Source organism: Parambassis ranga, chromosome 7, assembly GCF_900634625.1.
Source record: "Parambassis ranga chromosome 7, fParRan2.1, whole genome shotgun sequence".
Classification (NCBI taxonomy): domain Eukaryota; kingdom Metazoa; phylum Chordata; class Actinopteri; family Ambassidae; genus Parambassis; species Parambassis ranga.
In genome coordinates, this window is record NC_041028.1 from 16,699,700 (window position 1) to 16,725,777 (window position 26,078).

Below are 26,078 nucleotides of genomic sequence, written 5' to 3' on the forward strand. Positions count from 1 at the left end.
GACCCAATAATTGGGGAACTGCAAGCACAGCTGTACATGTCACAGTTGCTCCGTCTGCATCTTTTTGGGCAACAGTGGTTCAGTGGTATAGCAGGGTTGTCCAATAACCGGAAGGTTGGTGGTTTGATCCCAACTCCTTCCTAAGTCATTGTTGTGTGTTCTTGGGCAAGACACTTCACCCGCACTGCCTGTGTGGCACGCCTTGCTAGTCGTTGTATGACACTACTTGGCAGCAGCCAATTTCCCTCTGGGATTACTAATGTATCTAAGATAAAAAAAAATAAAAATAAAAAATCTACACACTAACCTTAAGCTGTTTTTCCCTTTTTCCCATTTTGACAACAAGGAAACGGCCCAAGTGCCACAACATCATCATGACCCATCACTACTTTCCCTTTTACCATTGATCAAAAGCCAAATACAGTGATGATCCACTAGTGACTTGCTGACTTTTCCACACATCTGTATGGCAGCCTTTCTGATAACAGATATGTTCACAGGCTGACTTGGTGTGAGCTCTCTGGAGAATCATGCAGCGCTTTGACATCCTCAGTCCTTAGCTCTCCATCCTCCAACCTCACAGAGCTGGACCTGAGTCATAATGACCTGCTGGATTCTGGTGTGCAGCAACTTGCTGAAGGGCTTCAGAGTCCACTCTGTAAACTGGAGATTCTCAGGTAAGTCTCTTATTACATAAATCAACAGTCCATTGAGTCCAATGTCTGTGGCGGTCCTTATGTCGCTCATGTGTGTCTGACTGCTGTGTAAGTCAGGCACCTAGCAAGCTATAGTTTGCTGGTATGTGCTGTAAAAAATCTAATGCAACACAAACTCGTCTTTCCTTAACACTTACTAAAATACATAATAATTATTTTTAACAAAACAAGTCTTTTCTGACTGTGTGGTCTGCAGGTTGGCAGGCTGTCAGGTGACAGAGAAAGGCTGCTGTTTCCTGGCCACAGCTCTCAGATCCAACAAGACGTCCCAGCTGAAAGAGCTGGATCTGAGTTATAATCACCCAGGAGACAAAGGAAAGAAGATGCTCTCTGATATAGCTGATGATCCAGATATGAAGCTGGAGACAGTATGGTATGTTTCAGAACAAGCCACAGTAAATCTCTTTCTATGCTAAAGGAGAAAGTATCACAAATTGCTGGCTCCACGTCTATGGACTCAATTTCAAATCAAGATGGTGAAATTTTGAAATTGCCAATTACTAGCTCCCATGCTAAATATGGAGCTTATGTAGTTGTGTGCATAAAGCAACATTTGAAGTCATGTGTAACAGAAGTGGAAACCACCGCTGCTAGACAATTGGCCATTACAAACATTTAAGTATTTGCTATTAAGGCAGTTTACAGTATTGCAGATATGAAGTTGAAAGTGTACCAACTTTTTCTACTTACTCATGCAGTAACAAAAACTATGTCAAATACTGTGATTGCGCTACAATGAAGAATGGACATTTCTTTTTATTTGTACAGTTTTGACTATGATGGAGAGCATGACCACTCTCTTGTTGAAGAAGTCAAAATGCAGCTCCAGTCAGGAACACAGGAGTTTGAACAGTTCTCTCCCTCACACTGGTCAGCTCTGACTTTTGTTCTGTTGACATCAGATGAGAACCTCCATGTGTTTGATCTTAAGAAGTATCTGAAATCAGAGAAGCTGCTTTTGGCAATGTTACCAGTCGTCAAAGCCTCCAAAACCACTTTGTAAGTACCTTCATAATTCATTTCTCTTCAAAACATGATTTCAGTATCAACCAACTGCACATTAAGCATTTTTCTTACTTAACCTGAACAGTAGTTACATATAATCTATAATAAATCAATCCAGGTGCTGGTTACACTTCTTGTGTGTCACACCCGTTTGTCCAGTGTTTCACTGTGTTGTGGTCTGGACCTATTCCTTTCAGGATTTGAAGACATTTCCTCAAATAGAGTGTACTTCTAAATGTTGGCTCCTTTAATGCTGTGCTAAACATCTCACACCTCAGCCTGCATGTCTTCATGTGTGTTACCATAACAAAGGACATACTGGTTCCTCACCTATGCATTTACTACCACCTGACCCAATAATTGGGGAAGTGCAAGCACAGCTGTACACGTGACAGTTGCTCCGTCTGCATCTACACACTAACCTTAAGCTGCTTTTCACATTTTCACATTTTGACAACAAGGAAAAGGCCCAAGTGCCACAACATCATCATGACCCATCACTGCTTTCCCTTTTACCATTGATCAAAAGCCAAATACAGTGATGATCCACTAGTGACTTGCTGACTTTTCCACACATCTGTCTGGCAGCCTTTCTGATAACACATATGTTCACAGGCTGACTTGGTGTGAGCTCTCTGAAGAATCATGCCGCGCTCTGACATCCTCAGTCCTTAGCTCTCCATCCTCCAACCTCACAGAGCTGGACCTGAGTCATAATGACCTGCTGGATTCTGGTGTGCAGCAACTTGCTGAAGGGCTTCAGAGTCCACTCTGTAAACTGGAGATTCTCAGGTAAGTCTCTTATTACATAAATCAACAGTGCATTGAGTCCCATGTCTGTGGCGGTCTTTATGTCGCTCATGTGTGTCTGACTGCTGTGTAAGTCAGGCACCTAGCAAGCTATAGTTTGCTGGCATGTGCTGTAAAAAAATAAAACGCAACACAAACTCGTCTTTCCTTAACACTTACTAAAATACATAATAATTATTTTTAACAAAACAAGAGTCATTTCTGACTGTGTGGTCTGCAGGTTGGCAGGCTGTCAGGTGACAGAGAAAGGCTGCTGTTTCCTGGCCACAGCTCTCAGATCCAACAAGACGTCCCAGCTGAAAGAGCTGGATCTGAGTTATAATCACCCAGGAGACAAAGGAAAGAAGATGCTCTCTGATGTATCTGATGATCCAGATATGAAGCTGGAGAAAGTATGGTATGTTCAAATGTCAGGATGTAGGGCTGGGCAATTAACCGAAAATATATCAAAACTGACATTTAGACCCTCTAACAGACGTAATCTTACTCATTAACGTTAATTCAATTATTACTTTTCTGTGATGTCCCCTTGCTGTAAAAAATACAAAATAAAAAAAAAAATAAAAAAATAAAAATGCTCATTACGTACTGCAGAGAACAGAGAACTCTGTTCATGTTCTAGAGGTGGCAAGAACAAAAACAAACTTTTCATACTTCACAAGAAACGTGTGTGTAGTCCTCATACGGCTCTCCCACTGCATTGTGCAGAGCATATCGTACACACACACACACACATACAGGTTTTAGAGACGTTACGCTTGTCATGGTTTCAGCCAGGTCTTTTATTTTGTAGTTCATTTTCTGTTTGTATTAGTTTTAGTTTTACTAGTCACTTCCTGTTTTATTTTGAAACTTGATCTTCCCCTTGTGTTTCAGTTCTGTTTACTTCCCCTTCCTCATGTGTGCTCCCTTCCCCCTCCTTTGATTACCTGCTCCGCCCTAATGTGCTTCACCTGTGTTCAATTGTCTTCCTGCCCTCCTGTGTATAAAGCCTGTGTGTTGTGTCTGTGGAGTGGTTGTTTAGTTTCTCCAATGTACAGATCAGAGCATTCCTCACTGCACTGGACTGCATATATCACATTGCTGTGTTTCTCCCTGGGAATCTTATCCTTCGGGTGAACCAGTCTCTGTCTCAGTGTTGTCATCGGTTTGAAATGGACCGGGATGTCATGGTTGTTGAAGATCCTGCGGAGTTTCTCTGATACTCCTGACACATATGGAATGGAGATGTTCTTTCTCCGCCTGGTGTTGTCCTTCTTCTTGTTGTTGGGGGGTCTTGTTTTCGTGGCTTTGATGAGTGCCCATTTGGGGTAGCCACATGTTTGCAGGGCCTTCCTGATGTGGTGTTGCTCCTTCTTCTTCCCCTCTGAGCTGGTTGGTACAGTTTGTGCTCTGTGCTGCAGGGTCCTGATGACTCCCAGTTTGTGTTCCAGTGGGTGGTGTGAATCAAACAACAGGTACTGGTCCATGTGTGTGGGTTTCCTGTACACTTCCACATTAAGGCTCCTGTCCTCCTCAATATGTACTGTGCAGTCCAAGAAGGCCAGATTGTTGTCCCTGGTGTCCTCCTGAGTGAACTTGATGTTGTTGTCCACAGCATTGATGTGTTCTGTGAACCGTTCCACTTCGTTGGTCTTGATTTTGACCCAGGTGTCATCCACATATCTAAACCAGTGGGTGGGGGTGGTTCCAGGATAGGAACTCAGGGCTCTTCTCTCCACTTCTTCCATGTAGAGGTTGGCCACAATAGGAGACACAGGTGATCCCATTGCGCAGCCGTGCTTCTGTCTGTAAAAGTTCCCATTGTACTGGAAATAAGTGGTGGTCAGGCAGAGGTCCAGCAGGTCACAGATGTGGTCTGGCGTTAGGTTGGTTCTCTCCTTAAGTGTGCTGTCTTGTGTGAGGCAAGTCCTTACCATCTCTGTGGCTTCTGATGTAGGGATGCAGGTGAACAAGGAGGTGACATCAAATGAGACCATGGTGTCATCTGGGTCCATTTGGATCTTCTCCATCTTGTTCACAAAGTCCTGAGAATTGTGGATGTATATAACTCACTGGTGTGGCATGCCTTGCTGGTCATGGTATGACACTGCTTGGCAGCAGCCTTAAACAATTTCCCTCTGGAATTATTAAAGTATCAAATAGTATAAAGTATAAAATAAAAAATTATTCACTCTGCTGGATGAAACAAGTCACATAAAAAAATCTTTGTCTTCTTACAACAAAGATCTTGTTCACAGTGGATGTCTGACTCTCCTTATTGTGTGGTCATATACGTGTGTATGACGGTAAATAGTCATTAGAGTGAGAGCTCTTACCGTCAATACAACATCTTTGATCAAAGCTAAAGTTTTTGGTTTATGTCAGCAAACTGGACAGAAAGCTGCGGGTGACAGAGAGGACAGTGCAGCCGGACTGATGGGCAGTGGCGGTTTTGGGCACGGGTAGACCGGGCGGTCACCCGGGGCAGCATCACACAGGGGGCGGCACGAGCAGTTGGAAAAAAAATCATCTGTGCGGCAGTTTTCTATGTATATTATGGATCACTGTGTGGAGAATTGGCAAATTAGCGCCCCCTGCAGCTGCAGGCGCCCCTGATGCTGAGAAGCTGCCGCACAGAAGCTGTGAGAGGAGGGGAGGGGGCGCGAGGGACAGCTGACCTCTGGGTCTCCAAAGGAATGGACAGGGAGTGAAGGAGGGAGGTCTCACTCTGTCCTGATAGTGTGCGTCACTGGGTGTTTGTGTATAGTGTAAATAGCGTGAATGATCGAAGGAGTGAGAGGTCTTACCGTTAAGATCATTAAACAACACGGAAGTTTTGGGGCCAAGCCAAGACAGCAGCAGGACAGGACAGACAGCAGTGCTGCAGGCAGAGAGACAGAGGACTGTAGTCTGATGCTGGACTAAGAGTTTGATGCTGCGTGCTGTGTTTTTATAACGTCCCTCTATGATGCGCTGCTCTGGCTCGTCGGTTAGCTAACAAGTTATCTACTGTCTGCTAACATAAGTCCGTTCATCAATGACAGGCTGATTAACGATAAAGTAAGAATACTGCTGACTGTCAGCTGGATTATGAGTTAAATACAGGTGAAAAAGTGGGAATGATTATTTTCTATCCATATTTTTCATCCATTCATTCCATTCTCTTCACGCGATGCCCACAGCCTGGACCATCACACAGGTTTCAAAATGACTAGTTGAACAAAGTGTTACCCATTACAACCTTTATGCTGCTTATTAAAATCTGAAAGCACTATCATTGCTAATAAAGAATTATATTTATGTATAAATGCAGTCCTGTTTTAATACAGTGAAATATTTTTGTTTTGTCTGAATTTTTTTTATTTTTAGATACTGTTTTAATCCCAGAGGGAAATTCTTTACAGCTGCTGCACAAGCAGTGTCATACAATGACTAGCAAGGCGTGCCACAGTGACTAGTGACTAGGGTGAAGTGTCTTGCCCAAGAACACACAACAGTGACTTGAGGAGTTGGGATCGAACCACCGGTTATTGGACAACCCTGCTATCCCACTGCGCCACTGTTGCCCCAATGAATAAGCAAGGACATACGTTTGATTCAGTACAATTGTAGTGCTCTAGTTTACATGCCTTATGTTACGGTAGTTTAATTTAAAAAATTACTTACGGGGGGGGGGGGGGGGGTCTCGCCCGGGGAGTAATTCAATGTAGAACCGCCACTGCTTAATGCTCCTACACTGTTAGCATCACTTGAAGGAGTGAACTAGTTAGCTGTTATCTGCTAGCTAACGCCATCCAAAAGCTGAATATCATTTAAGTACAAACATGTTACTTGCAGTAAGTTATTTTTATACATGGGTCTGTTTGATGTACGTATTCAAACACTGTTTCTGTGCGTGTAAAATGACTGTTGGTTGCATTGTTTAAAAAATATACTATTCTGTCATCTTTACGTTCTGTTTGTGTTTCTCTTCCGCGGTAAAATGTAGATTCTGTTTTAATTGGCCAAAAACAGTCAGGGCCAGAAAGAATTCTGTTCTTGTTCTTGCCACCTCGGAACCACAAAGAGATTTCTCTGTTATAGTGGAGTATGTAACAAGCTTATGTCATGTGACTGGGTCTCCTCGATCTAGTCTACGTTCACTCAAAGAGAAGCCATGAGCAAAGCTGACATTGAAGAAAAGTAATGAAAATAATCGTTCATTAATTTTTATCGAGGAAAAAGCATCAAATAATTGTGATATTGATTTTAAGTAATATTGACCAGCCCTATTAGGATGTGTGTTTATATGTGTGTTTCACAGATAGGTCATACTGAAAATATATCTAATCTAAGTCAAAATCCTATTTAAGATAGGAAATTCAGTTACTGGCACTGCTACCACACTAATTATGGACCTTATGTGCATGATGCAACAACATTTTAGGTGTTAGATGTTACAGCATTGGAAATGACTGCTAGAATTTTAACTCTATTTTATTAGCACAGTTTGCATTGTAGGAAATGTGTAATTGCCAATGTACTACTTATTTGATGTACTTCACCCAGTACAGAAAATAATCTCCAAAATTGCAACTGCACATTTTAGGAAGTAAATGTTTATTTTTGTTTTGTCCAGTTTTGACTTCGACGGAGAGCATCGATTAAGACCAGGCATGAAGAAGTGTAAGTCTATGATCAAAAATGTTGTCTCCATATTACAAGAAGGTGCTTGATATTCTGGGAACCAGATTAATAGTAGTTATGGCTAAAATACGCGTAAGCACAAACCTGTGTTGCAAAATCAGAATCACACAAATGTCAAGACCAGCAAAACTCATGTAAATGATATTATTGTGATCAGAAATCTAAATGCTGCTATCAGTCCAACTTAAGTAAAAAATAGTGAATAGGTGGGTCTCACTGACATACATATATATTAAAGACAATGATGTTATTGTGACTGTTTTGTGTCTGTATTTTTGTTGTGATCTGTCTACTACTTGAAAACCTACAGAATAATGTGTATGTGTGTTTTTAGATGGTGCTGATCTGAAGTTTGATGAAAACACATCTGTCATCAGGTTTGTTCTATCTGACAGGAGCAAAAAAGGCAAAACTGTAAAGAGGGTGAAGGAGAAACCTGAGTGACCTCAAACTGAGGACCGGTTTTTGAGGTCTCAGGTTCTTTGTGATAAGGGTCTGAAGGGCCTCTGCTACTCAGAGGTGGAATGGAAAGGAACAGTTTTGCTATGACTTACAAAGGTGTACGTAAAAAATGAAACAGTAGTGATACACTATTCATCACCGGAAAACATCACGTCCTTTTGATAAACAGTGTTCCTGGATTGGGAAAGTGGAACTGAGTTATTACACTGTCCCATCAGGAAAGCTGCATCTCTTAGGCCCCGTTCACACTGGAGAAAGTCATTCCAGCTAGAGTAGGATTGTATCTGGATAGTCTTTATCCTGGATACTTTCAGACCTATTTTCAAATTTGGCACACACAAGCCTGTCCGCACTCAATCCGGCTTAATCTGGCTTGTTTGCGGTCCTCCAAAACACTAGGTGGCACCTCGTAATATACAGAGTCCGTTCAGGCTGCGGTAGGACCACGTGTGCGCATGCGTCGTGCGGTTTTTTGTCTCGCTCCCCGTGAATTGGAAGTAGCACATCGCTAGCCGGATTCACTCATCTGCATTTGCGTTCAGACCTGAGCCACATTTGAGCCAATCCGACTAGATCCACCTCCATGAGGTGGATTGATATCAAGCTGGATATATTCGCAGTGTTCACACTCAGAAAAAAAAGGATATATCCAGATACGGCCCAAATCCCGCTCTAGCTGGATTGATTTCCCCAGTGTGAACAGGGTATTAGATACATTCAATGTAAAGTTCACAGAGCCGCTCTTCCAAGGCTTCTAGTTTAAGAACGACACAGTGACTTCAGTGGCCATGTAAAATGTTAAAAAAATTCTTGAAGAAATGTATGTGCTTTATTTATTGGTTTGCCTGCACCCAGTTATGATGATTCTCTGACAAGTGACCAGTCCATAGAAGAACCAAATTTCACAAGGGAAGCAACAAGGTAGAAAAAAATGTTACTTGGCCGATAATAGATGCTGAATCTGGGACAAAGGCGAATATTTTTTGAAATGGCCACGTGAAATGGAACTAGTAATTATACTGACGTTCTTACATTTCAGACCACTTTCTCCTGCACCAACTGATGTTTCTCTGAGAAGTGACCAGTCAAAAGGAGACCCAATAAACTTCTCGAGAGAAGACACAAGGTAGACAAAGATGTCATTTGTCTAATAACAGATGCTACCTCTAAGAAAGAAAATGGACGGAAAGCAATGGCCGTGTAAAATGTGTGGTCTGGTACACTGAACTTGAAGATCTGTTAGGGACACAGAGCCACTCTTCCCAGGCTTCTAGTTTAAGAAAGACACAGTGACTTCAGTGGCCATGTAAAATGTTGAAAATTGCTTAATGAAATTGAAGTTTGGCATTATGTGCTTTTTTATTGGCTGTTTGCCTGCATCCAGTCATGTTTCTCTGACAAGTGACCAGTCCATAGAAGAACCAAACTTCACAAGGGAAGCAACAAGGTAGAAATGTCACTTAGCCGATAATAGATGCTAAATCTGGGACAGAGGAATATATTTTGAAAGCAATGGCCATGTGACATGGAACTAGTAATTATACTGACCTGCTTACATTTCAGACCACTTTCTCCTGCACCAACTGATGTTTCTCTGAGAAGTGACCAGTCAAAAGGAGACCCAATAAACTTCTCGAGAGAAGACACAAGGTAAAAAAAATGTTATTTGTCCGATAATAGATGCTGAATCTGGGACAAAGGTGGAATATATTTTGAAAGCAATGGCCATGTGACATGGAACTAGTAATTATGCTGACATGCTTACATTTCAGACCACTTTCTCCTGCACCAACTCATGTTTCTCTGAGAAGTGACCAGTCAAAAGGAGACCCAATAAACTTCTCGAGAGAAGACACAAGGTAGAAAAAAAATGTCATTTGTCTAATAACAGATGCTACCTCTAAGAAAGAAAATGGAAAGCAATGACCGGGTAAAATGTGTGGTCTGGTACACTGAACTTGAAGATCTGTTAAGGACATCCATCAAAATTCAGGAGAAAAAAACACAGAAATACTAAAATAATGCACTTGTAAAACAAAAACATAAAATCAGTAAAGTAATGCCAGTTGTGAGACAAAAGCAGAAAATTCAGAGAGCCCAATGACAGCGTAAAATGCACTGGTAATTGAAGCAGTCCTGCCAACTAGAGCTACAGCCCTTTCAACCCCAAGCCTATTTTTTAAGGCCTTAGCTTGAAAATGGCATGCCCAAAATGAATAGAGTATATCTCAGCAACCACAAGGTGTTTTTGAATACTTTTGGTGTCATAACAAAGGGAACACCTGGGAAATTTGCTCAGATGTGTAAGTATTAGTTTGTAAATTAAAATGGCACAAAGCAAAAATGAAAAAATAATTCTCGTCTGTTGAAAATTTACACTTTTACAATGAATATCTCCCTAGAAATGATGCAGTTGAAGCACCCAAGTTATCTCAAGCTGTAGCTAAGCTTGTGGACATTATGTCTGCCAAGTTTCATTTCATTCTAATTTGGGAAACAAAATTACATAGGGTTTAGTCCAACCTATGTAATTTTCAAGATGGCAGCCTTGTGCTGGCCATCTTGGAAATTATTAAAGTCTTGGAATTTGAATCTTTTGATGAACCAAACTATATATTTCACTTTTAAGTCACTATTGGTGTTCATCACATCTATAGGTTATAACAGATGTATAAAGCAGATAGGTCAGACCCAGATATTGCAGCCAATACTTCGACAAATAGGCAGGCTCAATACTTCGCAATGGACAGGTTGATTAGGATGATTGACACCTCTATTGAATAGTCAGAACCTACAGATTTGACAGACAGTAGTAATATTTGTGCTAGACTCACCAATGGCCAGAGAAACATAAACAAGCATTCATTGCTTTCAAACTTTGCTTTCAGACTTTTTATTGCAAATTTACAGAAGTTTTTGTTACTCCCTCTAAACTAGTGATTTACTTTTTCATATGACACCTTGTTTGTTTGTGTGACTTGTAGTATCAGAGAGCTAACAATAACCATGTGGCAAGTGGGTTGACTTTGATATGAGAGTTTTATTTTGATGATTGATAATTAATGTGCATAGTGTTGACGTGTGTAAATGTTTGATGTGTGTAAATATAACTTATATGTGCTTAGAGTTTTCCTGTTTAATTTGATATGTGATATTATATTTTTAACATGGATAGTGTAGTGTTATATGGCTTTTATTGTTGGGTGCGTGCAAAAGCCCCCTTATAAGGGGGCTGTGGGGTGGAAAGGGTAAAGTGTTATAACGTGGTCCCTCTTTTATCACAAGGGTTACATTCCAAAAATAACCCGCAATAGGTGTAATCTGTGAAGTGGTCAGCTGTATTTTTTACAATTATTATAGTCACCCTCACTACACACTTCATACACTTTTCTCAGACAGGCATTAACATTCTCACCCTGTTCTCTCTTGTTTAAACATTCTCAAAGGGGAAAAATTAGTCCAGTATTATAGAATGAAACCAAAGATCTAAACCTGTTTTCAGTTCGCATTCTGTACTGTTCAGGAGATACAGCAACGAGGAGATTGCTTGACAATGGCCTACCAATCGGAATGCAGAACACAATGCACTGGCCGCGAAAGGTGAACCGCGTTATAGTGAGGGACAGTGGCAGTTTTGGGCGTGGGCGAACTGGGCAGTTGCACAGGGCGGCATCACACAGGGATGAAAAAATAAATAAATAAAATAAAATAAAAACTCAGAAGCGGTTTGTTTTCTATATTATATTATCATATCACTGTGTGGAAAATTTGCAAATTAGCGCCCCCTGCAGCTGCAGGCGCCCCTGCTTGCTGAGAAGGTGCCGTACACAGAAGCTGTGTGAGAAGGGGAGGGGGCGCAGGGGGACAGTTCACCTCTGGGTCTCCCAAATGGAATGGAGAGGGAGTGAAGTAGGGATGTCTCACTCTGTCCTGATAGTGTGCGTCACTGCATGTTTGTGTGTAGTAGCGTGAATGATCGAAGGAGTGACCGTTAATACAAGATCTTTACCATGTCAATGAACCGAACAAACAGCAATGCTGCAGGCAGAGAGACAGAGGACTGTAGTCTGATGCTGGACTGAGAGATCAGATCAGTTTTATAATGTCCTTCAACAATGATGCAGGGCTCTGGCTCGTCGGTTAGCTAACTAGTTAGCTACTCTCTCCTAACATAAGTCCATTAGATTGTTTATATTTTATTCCTTTTATTATCATCTATTTAGCAGCCTCTCCTTACTTGATGCCCACAGTCTGCACCATCACACAGTTATCAAAATGACTAAGTGCCCATAACTGGTTATGTGTACACATAACAACCTTTTATGTTGCTTACTGAAATCTGAAAGCACTATTATTGCTAACAAATAATAAGATTATATTTGTCTATAGTGCAGTCCTGTTTTGGTACAGTCAAATATCATTGTTTTGTCTGAATAAGCAAGGACATGTGTTTGACTCAGTAGAATTGTAACATAGTACATGCCTTAAATGGCAAAAAAATGATATAGGGGCTGGCTGAAAGGGGTTCTCGTCCAGGGAGTAATTCTATGTAGAACCGCCACTGGCGAGGGACCACTATACACAAAAATATAGTGCACTTTATTACATATCCACTATTGCAGTATCAGAATGTGTCTTAGTGTTGTCTGAATTGCATTACTTTTTTCAGCCCAGTGCAGACACCAGGAACAACTGTGTCCACAACACATCCTGTGACAAGTCAACAAACTGAAGATCGCGCCCTCAACGTCAAACAAGGTCTGAGCAGCACTGTTTTTTCCCCAGAAATACACTGACACTGTTGAGTATTAAGGAAGTCAGACAATGACAACTATGGTTTTTATTTAGTCATGTCTTCATGGTTTCACAAATGGCCCTTAACATCAGCCTAATACAATCAAACTTGAGATGTTAAATAGTCAGATAACCATTTCCTCGGCTCCCCTTAGCTCTCCCGTAATCCCACTGTTTGAGGTTATTACTGATCAGTGGTTGCTGAAATCAGGATGGCCAATTACTGAGCACAGACTGAAGGTCATTTGAAGCCAGAATACACTCTATGATGTAGGTGGAGCAGCTTCACATCAGTTAAATATTTATACCTCCCATGGAAGGCTATGTAAGTAAAGCAGCTGTAATCATTATTTTTTTTTACCTTCTCATAAATACATATTCATATTTTTATTGAAAAATCGTGATAATTATTGTTCATACAGAAGATTGAAGCAAGGCGTCTGGACTTGTAGAGTCTACATGATTCATGATGACCTGGATGACTGAGAATCTTCATCAACACGATAATTATCATTATCGCCCAGCCCTACATTTCCCCTCAAAAGTGTGAACTATTGCTATTATTACTTTTGTTCTTATTTAAACATATGGAACCTACTGACAAACAGTGTCCTGGTAAGAAACTCATCATGTGTCAGTTCATCTTCTGAAAAGAGACAACATACATAGATATAATGAAGTATTGTTTTTTGATGTGTTGCTCTGCATTCAACTGCAAAAAAAAATAACTACCCTATACTATATTTTTAACAGTTTTAATTGAACTGTCGTTCATCGCTAGTAACATGAATATTATTCTGTCTATTCAGAGACCTTGAAGCGTCGGCAACGGCTGATATTAAACCTCAAAGAAAGATTTTGTAAGGAGTGCACTCAAGTTGAAGACACAACTCAACCAAACCAGAAAAACACAGAACATGTCAGGAGAGAAAGAACATCTGGCAAAGTGGCTAAAGTGGATGTGCAATCTGACATCTTCAAAGATGAAAAACACATCAGAACTGTGCTGACTACTGGAGAAGCTCATATCGGAAAATCCTACCATGTGAAGAAATTTGTAAAATCATGGGCAGAAAATAGGAGCGATCATTCAGTTCTCACTGGGAAAGACTCAGCAAAACCCTCAGTGGGAAGAACCAAAGAGAAAGGAGGAGATAACAAAGTAGTTATATTTCCTCTTAAATTCTCTGAGCTTAATCTGATAACAGAGGAAGTCAGCTTGGTGGGACTTCTTAATCATTTCTTCAAGGAAACCAAAGAATGTGTAAAATCTGACTATGAACAGCTCAAAGTTGTCTTTGTTTTGGATGGACTGGACACATATAAAGGTCCTCTGGACTTTGACAACAACAACATCCTGACTGATGTCAGAGAGCCAGCCTCTGTAAATGTGCTATTGACGAACCTCATCAAAGGAAACCTGCTTCCTTCAGCCAAAGTCTGGATAACCTCCAGACCATCAGCTGCCTGCAAGCTGCCTGACACCTGTGTGGACAGGAGGACAGAAATACGAGGTAAGGTTAGAGGTGCTGTTGAGTAATCCAATAATTAGATATAACTAGGCATTTGGTTCTAGGGGCACCATCCAGGACACAGTCTGGGACATTAATATTTCACAATTAAGGCGTAGGCAGCTGTTCAATCGGTTGAATCCTCAGTCATGGGATGATGTGAAAAACACTAAACTTGTTTAAAGTTCAATAACTTAAATGACTTTGACTTTGAGGCAAGATTAAAGATCACCATAAAGACATCAGGCTTATTTTATGAGAAAAAGTAATTCTTACATGTGAGTTTCAAAAATGAAGTTTAAAAAAGATAAAAACATGGCTTTATGAAAGAGCCAGGTACAGGCTTAAAGAGCACAAAGTCTAGAAGGATAGTGTTTATGTTTTGTGTATCTTCTAGGTGGAGAGAGATCTGGGGCCATATTCACAAAGATTCTTAGTGCTAGGAGTTTCCCTTAGTGGTGAAATTCTAAGAAAATTCTTAGAATTATGATGTTTTCTAAGAATTTACCCTTATAATTAAGACTAAATCCTAGTAAAGATAAAAAAAGGTCTTCAGGTAAAACACTGTTAAGAGTGGAGAGCGGGACTTTTAAGAGGTTTAATAGTTCCTTGAACAGGGAGAACTTGACACGCAAATTCGTGAAGCGTTCCTCATTTTTGGGGCAACAGTGGCTCAGTGTTATAGCAGGGTTGTCCAATAACTGGAAGGTTGGTGGTTCGATCCCAACTCCTCCCTAAGTCATTGGTGTGTGTCCTTGGGCAAGACACTGTGGCGCTTGTCATTGCTTGTCATTGTATGACACTGTTTGATTGTATGACACTGCTTGGCAGCAGCCTTAAACAATTTCGCTCAAATAAAAAATAAATTTAAAAAAATGACGGCGAGATACGGCGGAGCTATGAATGACGCTGAACACATAAATGCTGAAGAATAGAATGAGCAGGAATAATGTTTGTGGTTGAATATGAAGACTACAAATCTTAGTAAGGACTCTTATCTTAAAAGTCTCAGAGGAAGTGTTTGCTAAGCATGACGCATTGTTTAGGAAATGTGGTAGGTTGACAGAAAAAAAACATGAGAACGCGTTCCTAATAATATAAACAGTATAGAATGGACAATGACATGACAGTTGTAGTCTGAGATAATGATGTGATCATAAACAAAAACTGTTATGATGGAATTCAGCCTGTAGGATATTAATTCAATTCATTTTTATTTATATAGTGCATATTACAATCAGACATTGTCTCAAAGCGCTTCACAGGAACCCCCCTAAGAGCACTGTGGCAAGGAAAAACTCCCTTTAAGAGGAAGAAACCTTGAGCAGGACCCGTCAGCTTAAGGGGGAACCAGTCCTGCTGCTAGTCAGAGAGGATGAAGGAGAGAGAGAGAGAGAGAGAGAGAGAGGAAAGAGAGAGAGAGGATGAAGGAGAGAGAGAGAAAGAGAGGAGCAAACATGATACAAACAGAGCAAACATGACAGCAAGATGAAACAGTGATTATATTGTAATAGATATCTATATATATCGTTAGTCCATAAGTAGGAATAGTAATTTGGTAGCAAAGATGAGCAGCAGGGGCTAGTGAAGTCGATGAGCACAGGAAAGATCAGGGGCCAGACTACAGGTCAGTATGCAGGTCTTGCGACCTGCAAAGAGAGAGAGCGAGAGCGAGGCACAGAACTACGAGGAAGACAGTGAACACAGATTATGAGATGATATTATCAGTATGAGCCAGACTAAGAAGAGTAGAGGGGAGGTCAGAGGGTGAGAGGGAAACTGCTCAATGGGTCATGTTTGTGCCCCCCGACAACGTAGGCCTAGAGAGAGGTCAGGGGCCGGACTGCAGGTCAGCATGGTCAGCATGGGTGTTGAGACCTGTAAAGAGACAGAGAGAGAGCGAGAGCGAGGCACAGAACTCCACTAACTCACTTAGAACACTAACTTAGCACTTAACTTATACACTTAACATACACTTAACTAACTTATCACTTTTCACTAACTTAGCTCCACTAACACTATGTGGTGGAGGCTAAAGATGCTGTTTTACTCCTCAGTTTTACTTCTCAGCCTGTTCCAGTGGGTTTGAACTCAGTGCATGCAGTAGCTGTGTCCACAGGGAATCGTCAGGTTCTCCTCCTTTATCACACTTTGACTGTGGACATGCCACTGAAGCATTCACCTCACATTACTGCACTAGCGTAGTTACACCTCATGTTGGTGATTGTGTAAATATTTCAATTCAGTTCAGTTCAGTTTCAGAAATCGTCTCAAAGCGCTTCACAGAAACCCAGAGCGTGAGACCCAGAGCCTGAACCCCCTTAAGAGCACTGTGGCAAGAAAAAACTCCCTTTAAGAGGAAGAAACCTTGAGCAGGACCCGTCTACTTAAGGAGGAACCATTACTGCTGCCAGTCGGCCGGGTAGAGGAGGAGAAGAAGAGGGAGACAGGACAGAGAGGATGAAGGAGAGAGAGAGAGAGAGAGAGAGAAACAAACATGCAGCAAACATGATACAGTACAGAGCAAACATGACAGCAAGATGAAACAGTGATTATATTGTAATGGATATCTATATATATCGTCAGTCCATAAGTAGTAATAGTAATTTGATAGTAATCAAAGCAAAGATGAGCAGCAGGGGCTAGTGAAGTCGATGAGCACAGGAGATCAGGGGCCAGACTGCAGGTCAGTATGCAGGTCTTGAGACCTGCAAAGAGAGAGAGCGAGAGCGAGGCACAGAACTACGAGGAAGACAGTAAACACAGATTATGAGACGATATTACCAGTATGAGCCAGACTAAGGAGAGTGGAGGAGAGGTCAGAGCATGCTCAGAGAATCGTGTTTGTGCCCCCCGACAACGTAGAGCAAGAGAGACTTCACGGGCCGGACTGCAGGTCAGCATCCAGGTCTTGAGACCAGTGTGAGCCAGACTAAGGAGAGAAAAGGAGAGGTCAGAGGGTGAGAGGGAAACTGCTCAGTGGATCATGTTTGTGCCCCCCGACAACGTAGGCCTAGAGCAGCATAGCTGTGCTACACACTAGGTCTAAGGCTAACTGTACGCCTTACTAAACAGAAAAGTTTTAAGTCTAGTCTTAAAGGTGGAGGCAGTGTCTGCCTCTCGGACCCAGATTGGTAACTGGTTCCATAATAGCGGTGCCTGATAGCTGAAAGCTCGTCCTCCCATTCTACTTTTATGAATATAGGAACTACAAGTAAACCTGCACTCAGAGATCTGAGTGTCCTATTAGGAACATATGGTACAATCAGGTCCTGCAGATACAATGGAGCAAGTCCATGAAGAGCCTTGTAGGTTAGAAGAAGGATCTTGAAGTGAATTCTGAGTCCACTGGGAGCCAGTGAAGAGACGCTAGGACAGGAGAGATATGATCCCTTTGGCTGCTTCCTGTCAGAACTCTAGCTGCTGCGTTCTGGATCAGCTGCAGACCTGTTGATGGAGTAATGTGGACATCCTGACAATAAAGAGTTGCAGTAGTCCAGTCTTGAAGTGACAAAAGCATGGATGAGCTTTTCAGTAGTATCACAGTATTCAGTATCACTGTGAGAGAGGATGCTCCTGATCTTAGTAATATTACGCAGGTGAAAGAAAGCGGTCTTGGAGACCTGCTTAATATGAGAGACAAACATGTCTTGATCAAAGATGACTCCAAGGTTCCTCACAGTCGTAGTGGAGGCCAGAGTAATTCCATCCAGAGAGAAAGTATTATCTGATAAACTAGTTCTGAGATGTTTAGGTCCAAAAACAATGACCTCAGTCTTGTCCGAGTTTAATAGTAAAAAGTTGGAGGACATCCAGTCCTTTATGTCCTTTAGACACGCCTGTAGTCTGACTAGCAGCTCCGTTTCTTCAGGATTCATGGATAAATACAGCTGGGTATCATCAGCATAACGATGAAAGTTTATGCCGTGCTTCTGGATGATGTTTCCTAGAGGGAGCATGTAGAGGGTGAACAGGATCGGTCTGAGCACAGAACCCTGCGGAACACCGTGGTTAACCCTTGTACCTGTGGAAGAAACATTGTTAGCATGAACAAAGTGAAATCTGTCAGATAAATAGGATTTAAACCAGCGCAGTGCTGTTCCTTTAATCCTGATCTCGTGTTCTAATCTGTGTAGCAGGATGCGATGATCTACGGTGTCGAAGGCAGCACTGAGATCCAGTAGAACGAGTACAGAGACGAGTCCCCGGTCCGATGCCATGAGGAGGTCATTGGTGACTTTAAGCAGTGCTGTTTCAGTGCTGTGATGGGCTCTGAATCCAGACTGGAAAGCATCGAGCAGACTGTTCCTATGCAGGTGGTCATTTAGCTGACTTACAGCTCTTTCGAGTATTTTGGAGATAAAGGTGAGGTTGGAGATTGGTCTGTAGTTTCCTAAGACGTCCGGGTCCAGTGAAGGTTTTTTAAGTATCGGAATGATCACAGCAGTTTTAAAAGCCTGCGGTACATATCCTGTTTCCAGAGACAAGTTGATCTGTCCTAATATAGACTCTCTGATCAGAGGAATAGCATCATTGAGGAGCCGTGAAGGGATCGGATCCAGAAGACAGGTAGTAGGTTTAGACTTGCAGATGCTGGTGGTCAGCTCAGGGAGGCTGATGGGCACGAAGCAGTCCAGAGTTAGGTCAGGATCCGTTTCCAGAAGTGGCGGTGTATCCTCAGCGGTCACAGAGAGATTGTGGTTGATTTGTCCTCTAATAGTGGTGATTTTATCGGTGAAGAAGCTCATGAAGTCTTCACTACTAAGAGCTGCAGGAATGCGAGGCTCCACAGAGCTGTGGCTCTTTGTCAGCCTGGCTACAGCGTTAAAGAGAAAGCGCGGGTTTTCTTCTATTAGTGATGAATAGTAAGCTGTCCTGGCTTTGCGAAGGGACTTCTTATACGTCAGCAGGCTGTCTCTCCAGGCCCTCTGGGAGTCATCTGATTTAGAGGACTGCCACATCCTCTCCATCCTTCGTGTAATCCGTTTCAGTGATCGGATATTTGAGTTGTACCACGGAGCTAGCCTCTTCTGGTTTGTAGTTTTCTTCTTCTTCAGTGGAGCAATCCTGTTTAAGACTGAGTGTAGTGTGTCTGCAGTGTTGTTGACAAAGCGGTCCAGCTCTGCAGGAGTAATATTTACCGTAAGTTGGTACCCCCATCAGTACTTGGGACTGTGGGGAGTACTGGTAGGATTGCTGTCCTAAACTGCTTAACGGCGTCTTCAGACAGACATCTGCTGTAGTAGAACTTTTCCTCAGGTGCTGGTAGGTCTGAAAGAGAGAAGTCAATGGTTATTAATGAGTGATCTGAAAGAACAGGATTTTGAGACCACACTAGCAGGTTCTCAGCTTCAGGCCGTAGGTGAGAACCAGGTCGAGGGTGTGACTGTGGCAGTGTGTGGGTTCATTTACTAACTGAGAGAACCCAACTGAATCCAAGAGTGAGTTGAAGGCAATCTTCAGACTGTCGGAGTCTACGTCCATATGAATGTTAAAGTCACCCACTATAATGACTTTATCTGTGCTAGGGGTGGGCGAATCGATCTAAATATCGATAGTATCGATACCAAAGTTAGGATCAGTAATTACTCGATACTAGCATGATTAGATCGATATTTCTGTACCTATACCTTCAGCAACTTTACTCGTATTTACTCGTGGTGCAAACAGCGCTCCTCTCTCACTCTGCTCAGTGCGCAGGCACACTCCGCCCCACTCCCTCCTTCTCCACTCTGCCGGAGCAGACGGAGCTCCTGATTGGCTGTAAAGTGCAGCTACCGTGCTGGAGACAGCAGAGAGGAAGAGGAGCGCTGTTTGGAGTTATTTCACAGCGACAGACGAGAAGAAGAAACTGCTACTTGTGAGGTGTGCAGGAAAGCGACCTGCCACTGTGGAAACACAACTCATTTACACAAACATAAAGCAGCAGACCCCAAATACCTCGAGCTGCAGAGTAAACAGAGGGAGGAAGAAGAGGCAGATCCCCGAACATGAACCAGAGACAGTGGTCACTGACAAGGCTTTACTGCAAAACACTCATAAATATCCCGGTAGATGATTTAAAAAAGTGAAGGTTTAGATTGAGTAATCTGCAGCATGAATTAATGGTGTCTTTCTGAGTGCAGTAATAAGACATGCAAATTTAGCAGAATGACTGAACTGTCATCATATCATCAGCTGAAATAAATCTTGTTTTTCTCAAATTCCAAAATATATCTAATAATGTAATTATATAAGTTTATATAATGATATGTATTTCAGTATGATTAATATAATTATGCTTTGGTGATAACTGTTGAAGGATCTTTATTCTTCATATTTAGGCTCCATGCAGATAGGTGTTAAACTTTTATAAAAGTATCTTAGTCATGCTGTTTCACCTACATGATTCACAAAGAGCCATGGCTGTCACAAGGAGCATCGCTGACATGATTGTGAAGTTAAAATTTCAAACAATTCTGCACTTCTGTTTGCAGCTTGATTTACTTAACAAATGTTTCTTGTGTATTATTATTCTGCTAATCACGATCAACTATTTAAAGGCAAAAAAGAAGGCAAAAAAATAATTATTTATGATCATGAAATTTCAAAGTAAAAGTCGGTATCGGTATCGGCGATACTGGCCCTGTATTTACTTGGTATCGGATCAATACTGAAATCTTCAGTATCGCCCACCCCTAATCTGTGCTAAGCACTAAACTTTAGGGATGTCCCGATCAGGTTTTTTTGCCCTCGAGTCCGAGTCTGAGTCATTTGATTTTGAGTATCTGCCGATACAGAGTCCCGATCCGATACTTTCTATAAAGGCACTCATTGCGGCAAAACCCGTGTGTGTGTGTGTGTGTGTAGGCCTGTCACGATAACAGATTTTGCTGGGCGATTAATTGCCAAGAGAAATTATTGCGATAAGCGATAATATTGTCAAATCAATGTTCAACTAACATAATGATAATGACATATAATGCAAGTACACCCTTTCAAAGATCAATAAATTTTAATTTCTAAAGAACATTTAACATTGGAAAGGCCCCCAATTATCAACACTATTATTATTATTGTTATTATTAATGATATTAATATTATTATTATGAGTAGTGGTAGGCCTATTACCATAGCTTATCTGAGCATAGTCAATGGAGTTAAGGCAAACCAACTAGCACGTCATGAGCAACAGAGCCAAACAACACGCACTCTACCTGCTGCTGGGAGTGGGCTCACCTGTGCGCACATGTGTTTGTGTGCGCACGCGTTTGCGTGTGTGTATGCGCATCAGCGAATTTTAAAAATGCCACCATGTAGACAGAAACACATAAAATAGCAGAGATGGCACAAGAGGACTGGGCAAGAGGACTAGACTGGGTGGCGCTGCCGCGAGTGCCGCCAGTGAGAAGGCAGAGAACTTCACTCGTACAACGCGGACTCTCTTTGATGGCACGTTGTATTCATAAGCATGTTTAGTCTTGTGGTAAATTGTGTGGAAGTGTTGAACCAGTGTTGTGCAGCTGCACAGCTCTCTGTGTCGCTAACGTCCAAGCCCTGCAGCGCTGTGACGCACCGTGGCGACGCAGACAGCGAGCTGACAGAGGTCTGCTCAGAACATCCCGTAAACGTCACGCAATGAGTTAAAAAAAAATAAGAACTACCTGTTGGTTTGACACATTTTAAGACAGAAGCCGCGAGACATATTAAATCTGACGGCCGGACTTTGCACACTTTATACGCTACGACGCACCAGAGTGACGCCTTTTGTCATCCAGCCTCTTTGGCAGCGAGAGGGGGAGAGAGGAAAACAAACAAGCGTGCAAATGTAATTTATCGCGGCCGAAAAACTTAACTTATCGTGCAATTAATTGATTTATTGTTTATCGCGACAGGCCTGTGTGTGCCTGTGCCGCCACACTGGGAGATATCACACACGCAGTACATCGAGGTCTCGAACCAGGACCTGTCGCACCAAAAGCAGCTGTCATACCCCTGCACTACAAGACACAGAGCCACCCTGCACAGAAGGCGTTAATTTTGACAGCCCTAAAAAGTATATATCCGAGTCCTGATCAGGAGGTAATGTCCGATTCCGATCGAGTCTGAAATCACGTAATCGGGCCCGATTTCCGATCATGTGATCGGATCGGGACATCCCTACTAAACTTGATAAGAAGTCTGAAAACTCCAGCAGGAACTCTAAATAAGCAGCAGCAGGTGGACGATACACTACGACGAGTAAAACAAATTCTGACTTCTTCCAGCTTCCGTGAGACAGGCTGAGAGTGAGACTCTCAAAAGAACTATGAGTAGACATTAACATGGGACAACTTGCTCAGCTGTCACCAACTTTCTGTGATTGCTGTCTGGAGGTGCTGGTTGGTGCAGATTTACCTGCAAACAAAATGGAAACAGGTGAAAGAATGCAGAGACCAAACTGGACAGAGATTGCTGCACATAAACGGGGATCTGCTCGTACAGGTGATGGCTGTATGCACGTATTTTGAACAAAGTTTACATGAAGCATAACAACATATTACATTAAAGCCTAATGGATTATTTTTAGGTGAGCCACCCCCTAAACAGCTGTCCCAAGTGGCAGAGACAGTTTAATGTCCTTGAGCAATCCGCATTAAGCAAATAGGCCAATGGTACATGTTTTTTTTATGTTAGCATATCATTGATGTTGGTTTCTAACAGCTTTTTCTACAAAACAATGAAAAGTATCTACATCTTTAAAAGTAGGGTAGGAGATTTCATTCTGATGCACTTTTTGTTAAATTAGTGTAACTTCTCTTTACAATCCGATAGCAACCAATTAGTTCGGCAGTTTCGCTTTAAAATGAAGAATATGAATCATCTGTAGAAGCTATAAAACGCTAAAAACATCAGCCAATCCTCCGTGTGGACCCTGCATGGAGTATTGGCTGGTTGTCACTCTCTTCCTGCTCTGCACGCAGCAGAGAGGTACATGCATGATGGTTGAAGTCACAGACCGCAGCTCATCTTCAGGTAATGCGCGTCCATGTGATTGGGAGGTGTGGCTCTGAGAGAAAGGGGTGTGTATTTACTTTTGAAATGTGGTTGACTCTCACTGAGTTATAAAAATCTCCTACCCTACCTTTAAAAGCAGGATTCTTAGAGTAAATCTGCCATCAACTTAGAACATCCCGTGTAATTCTGTGTAAAATTATATGAAATTGTTTTCTTACAGAGAAGCCTGATGTTGTCAGTCAGCTGAAACTCAAATCTCAACTCAAGCAGCAATTCACCTATGTGTCTGAAGGGATTGATCGGCAGAAAACGTCTGCTCTTTTGAATCAGATCTACACAGATCTCTACATCATAGAGGGAGGCACAGGGGGAGTCAATGATCAGCATGAGTCCAGACAGGTTCAAGATGCAAAGTTCAAACTAGTGAGTGAAGAAAAACCCATTAAATATCATGACATCTTCAAACCTGCATCTTCTGTAAAAATCAAAACTGTGCTGACAGTTGGAGTGGCAGGAATAGGAAAAACATTTGCATCAATGAAGTACATGCTGGACTGGACTGATGGTACTGCGGCTAAAGACATTTATTTTACATTTCCACTTCCTTTCCGGGAGCTGAATTTAAGAAAAGAAGAAGAACACAGTTTGGAGGAACTCATTCATCAGTTCTTCCCAGCAATGAAGAGCTCAGAAATAACCAACTATGACCAGTACAAGACTCTGATTGTTCTGGATGGCCTTGATGAATGTCGCTTTGATCTCAACTTCAATCAAAGTGTTCACTGGACTGATGTGAGGAAGCCAACCTCAGTGAATGTTCTGCTGACAAACCTCATCCGGGGAAATCTGCTTCCTGAAGCTCAAATCTGGATCACATCTCGACCTGCAGCATCCAGCTGTATTCCTGCTGATAAAGTTGACCGGGTTACAGAGGTGCGAGGATTTAATGATGAGCAGAAGGAGGAGTACTTCAGAAAGAAATTCAGCAATAAGTTGTTAGCTGAAAAGATCCTTTCACATGTAAAGAAATCAAGAAGCCTTTATATCATGTGTCACATCCCAGTGTTCTGTTGGATCACTTCAAATGTTCTGGAGGACTTTGTGGAACGAAACCAAGAAGAAGGAATGCCCAAAAACCTAACAGACCTGTTCATCCATTTTCTGTTGCTACAGTGCAGACAAGCTAATGTGAAGTACAGTGAAGGTGAAACAGATTCATGCTGGAATGACAGAAACAAGAACACAGTCCTATCTTTGGCAAAACTGGCCTATGAGGAGCTAGAAAAGGGAAACTTTCTCTTCACTGAAGACAGACTGACTGAGTGTGGCACTGACATCACAAATGCTGCAGTCTTCTCTGGGTTACTCACTGAGATCAAACGTGAAGGCTGTGAACTGTACCAACAGAAAATGTTTTGCTTTGTTCATCTGAGCATTCATGAGTTCCTGGCAGCATTCTATGTCTTTCACACATTCAACACCAAGGGAGAAAACCTGCTGACAGAACCTGCTTCAGTGGTTTCAGACATAACTCTGTCAGACTTCTACAGGCAAGCAGTGGAAAAGGCCTTAGATAGTAAGAACGGAGACTGGGACATGTTTCTGCGCTTCCTGCTTGGCCTCTCTGTGGATACTAATCAGTATCTACTCCAAGAACTGCTGAAAAAGACTGAAAATAACGAGAAGACCCACAAGGAAACAGTGGAGTACATCAAGAAGAAGATCAATGAAGACAAAAGTGATCCAGATAGAAATCTTAATCTCTTCTACTGTTTGAATGAGCTGAATGACCACTCTCTTGTTGAAGAAGTCCAAAAGTACCTCCAGTCAGGAACACAGGAGTTTGAACAGTTCTCTCCCTCACTTGGGTCAGCTCTGACTTTTGTGCTGTTGACATCAGATGAGAATCTTGATGTGTTTGATCTTAAGAAGTATCTGAAATCAGAGAAGCTGCTTCTGGCAATGTTACCAGTTGTCAGAGTCTCCAAAACTACTTTGTGAGTACCTTCATGAATATTTTTTATTCAATATTTTCTTTCCTTCAGAACATGTACTGCTCACAAAATATTTTAAGTTAAATTACATGTAATGCCACCTGACCCATGATTTTGTGGTGAAAGCACATTAAAGGTGCTATGCTTCTACACAGTTTTTCTACACTGTTTTTACATTTTCCAATGTCTGATGGTATGTGGCCTATATCAGCCTATACCGGCAATTCCATTTTAAGTAGTTGTTCAGTGTAACAGAGATGCTTAGAGAATCACACAGGTTTGCTGTACTGATGTGTGTACAGCTCATGTGCCTGTGCAGCTGCCTGATTTAAACCTTACGAACAGCACACTTGACTTTGTATTAATGATGTAATTGAAATCAGACATTTTTTCTACATTTCCTGCTGTCACTCGTTTTCCCACCTTTCCATCACACTGCCAAAGAACATACATTTACTACCTAACCCTAGATTTTGGAGTGATAAAAGCACATAAAAGTTATTATGAATATCTGCAGCCTTTTGAAAATTCCATCTTGTCATTGCCCAAAAGCCAAACACAGTGATGATCCACTAGTGACTTGCTGATTTTTCCACACATCTGTCTGGCAGCCTTTCTGATAACAGATATTCTCACAGGCTGAGTTGGTGTGAGCTCTCTGAAGAATCATGCAGCGCTCTGACATCCTCAGTCCTTAGCTCTCCATCCTCCAACCTCACAGAGCTGGACCTGAGTCATAATAACCTGCTGGATTCTGGTGTGCAGCAACTTGCTGAAGGGCTTCAGAGTCCACTCTGTAAACTGGAAATTCTCAAGTAAGTCACCGTTTAATTTATCATGTTTCTTAACAGGGGCGTGCAAAGACCATTGGACATGCAGGTGCTCAAAGTGAAAATAGGGCACATGGAGCATGAATTTGAAACACCATTTAGGATGTATAAAGAAAATGTGTTAAATTGAATTTATAAGCTGTACAAAATTTTAATTTTTAATGAAGTAGAAGCCATTTCCTGCATTCTGGTGTATTTCAACACCTATTTTACAGACAGAAGTAAAGGGTTAACTCAACAACTATTACTGAGAGATTCAATAATAACTCCTTATTTATTTTAAGCAATGATGACAAATACAAAACAAACTGA

General features: G+C 41.8%; 2 protein-coding genes across 2 annotated transcripts in view; both read left to right on the plus strand.

Moving 5' to 3' along the window:
- The window catches only part of LOC114438033 (uncharacterized), a 143,411-nt gene that overhangs the window by 71,047 nt on the left and 46,286 nt on the right, over window positions 1-26,078 (plus strand). Inside the window, 9 exon segments of the mRNA XM_028409059.1 lie at window positions 7,561-7,576; window positions 8,701-8,787; window positions 9,046-9,108; window positions 9,225-9,311; window positions 9,434-9,520; window positions 12,331-12,419; window positions 13,265-13,969; window positions 23,163-24,939; window positions 25,575-25,751. Coding sequence (XP_028264860.1) covers window positions 7,561-7,576; window positions 8,701-8,787; window positions 9,046-9,108; window positions 9,225-9,311; window positions 9,434-9,520; window positions 12,331-12,419; window positions 13,265-13,969; window positions 23,163-24,939; window positions 25,575-25,751 — 3,088 coding nt within the window.
- Window positions 1-26,078, plus strand: part of LOC114438034 (protein NLRC3-like) — a 58,388-nt gene that overhangs the window by 14,060 nt on the left and 18,250 nt on the right. Inside the window, exons 6-11 of the mRNA XM_028409060.1 lie at window positions 501-677; window positions 913-1,089; window positions 1,485-1,715; window positions 2,337-2,513; window positions 2,752-2,928; window positions 7,132-7,178. Coding sequence (XP_028264861.1) covers window positions 501-677; window positions 913-1,089; window positions 1,485-1,715; window positions 2,337-2,513; window positions 2,752-2,928; window positions 7,132-7,178 — 986 coding nt within the window. The remainder of the gene's footprint in view (window positions 1-500; window positions 678-912; window positions 1,090-1,484; window positions 1,716-2,336; window positions 2,514-2,751; window positions 2,929-7,131; window positions 7,179-26,078) is intronic.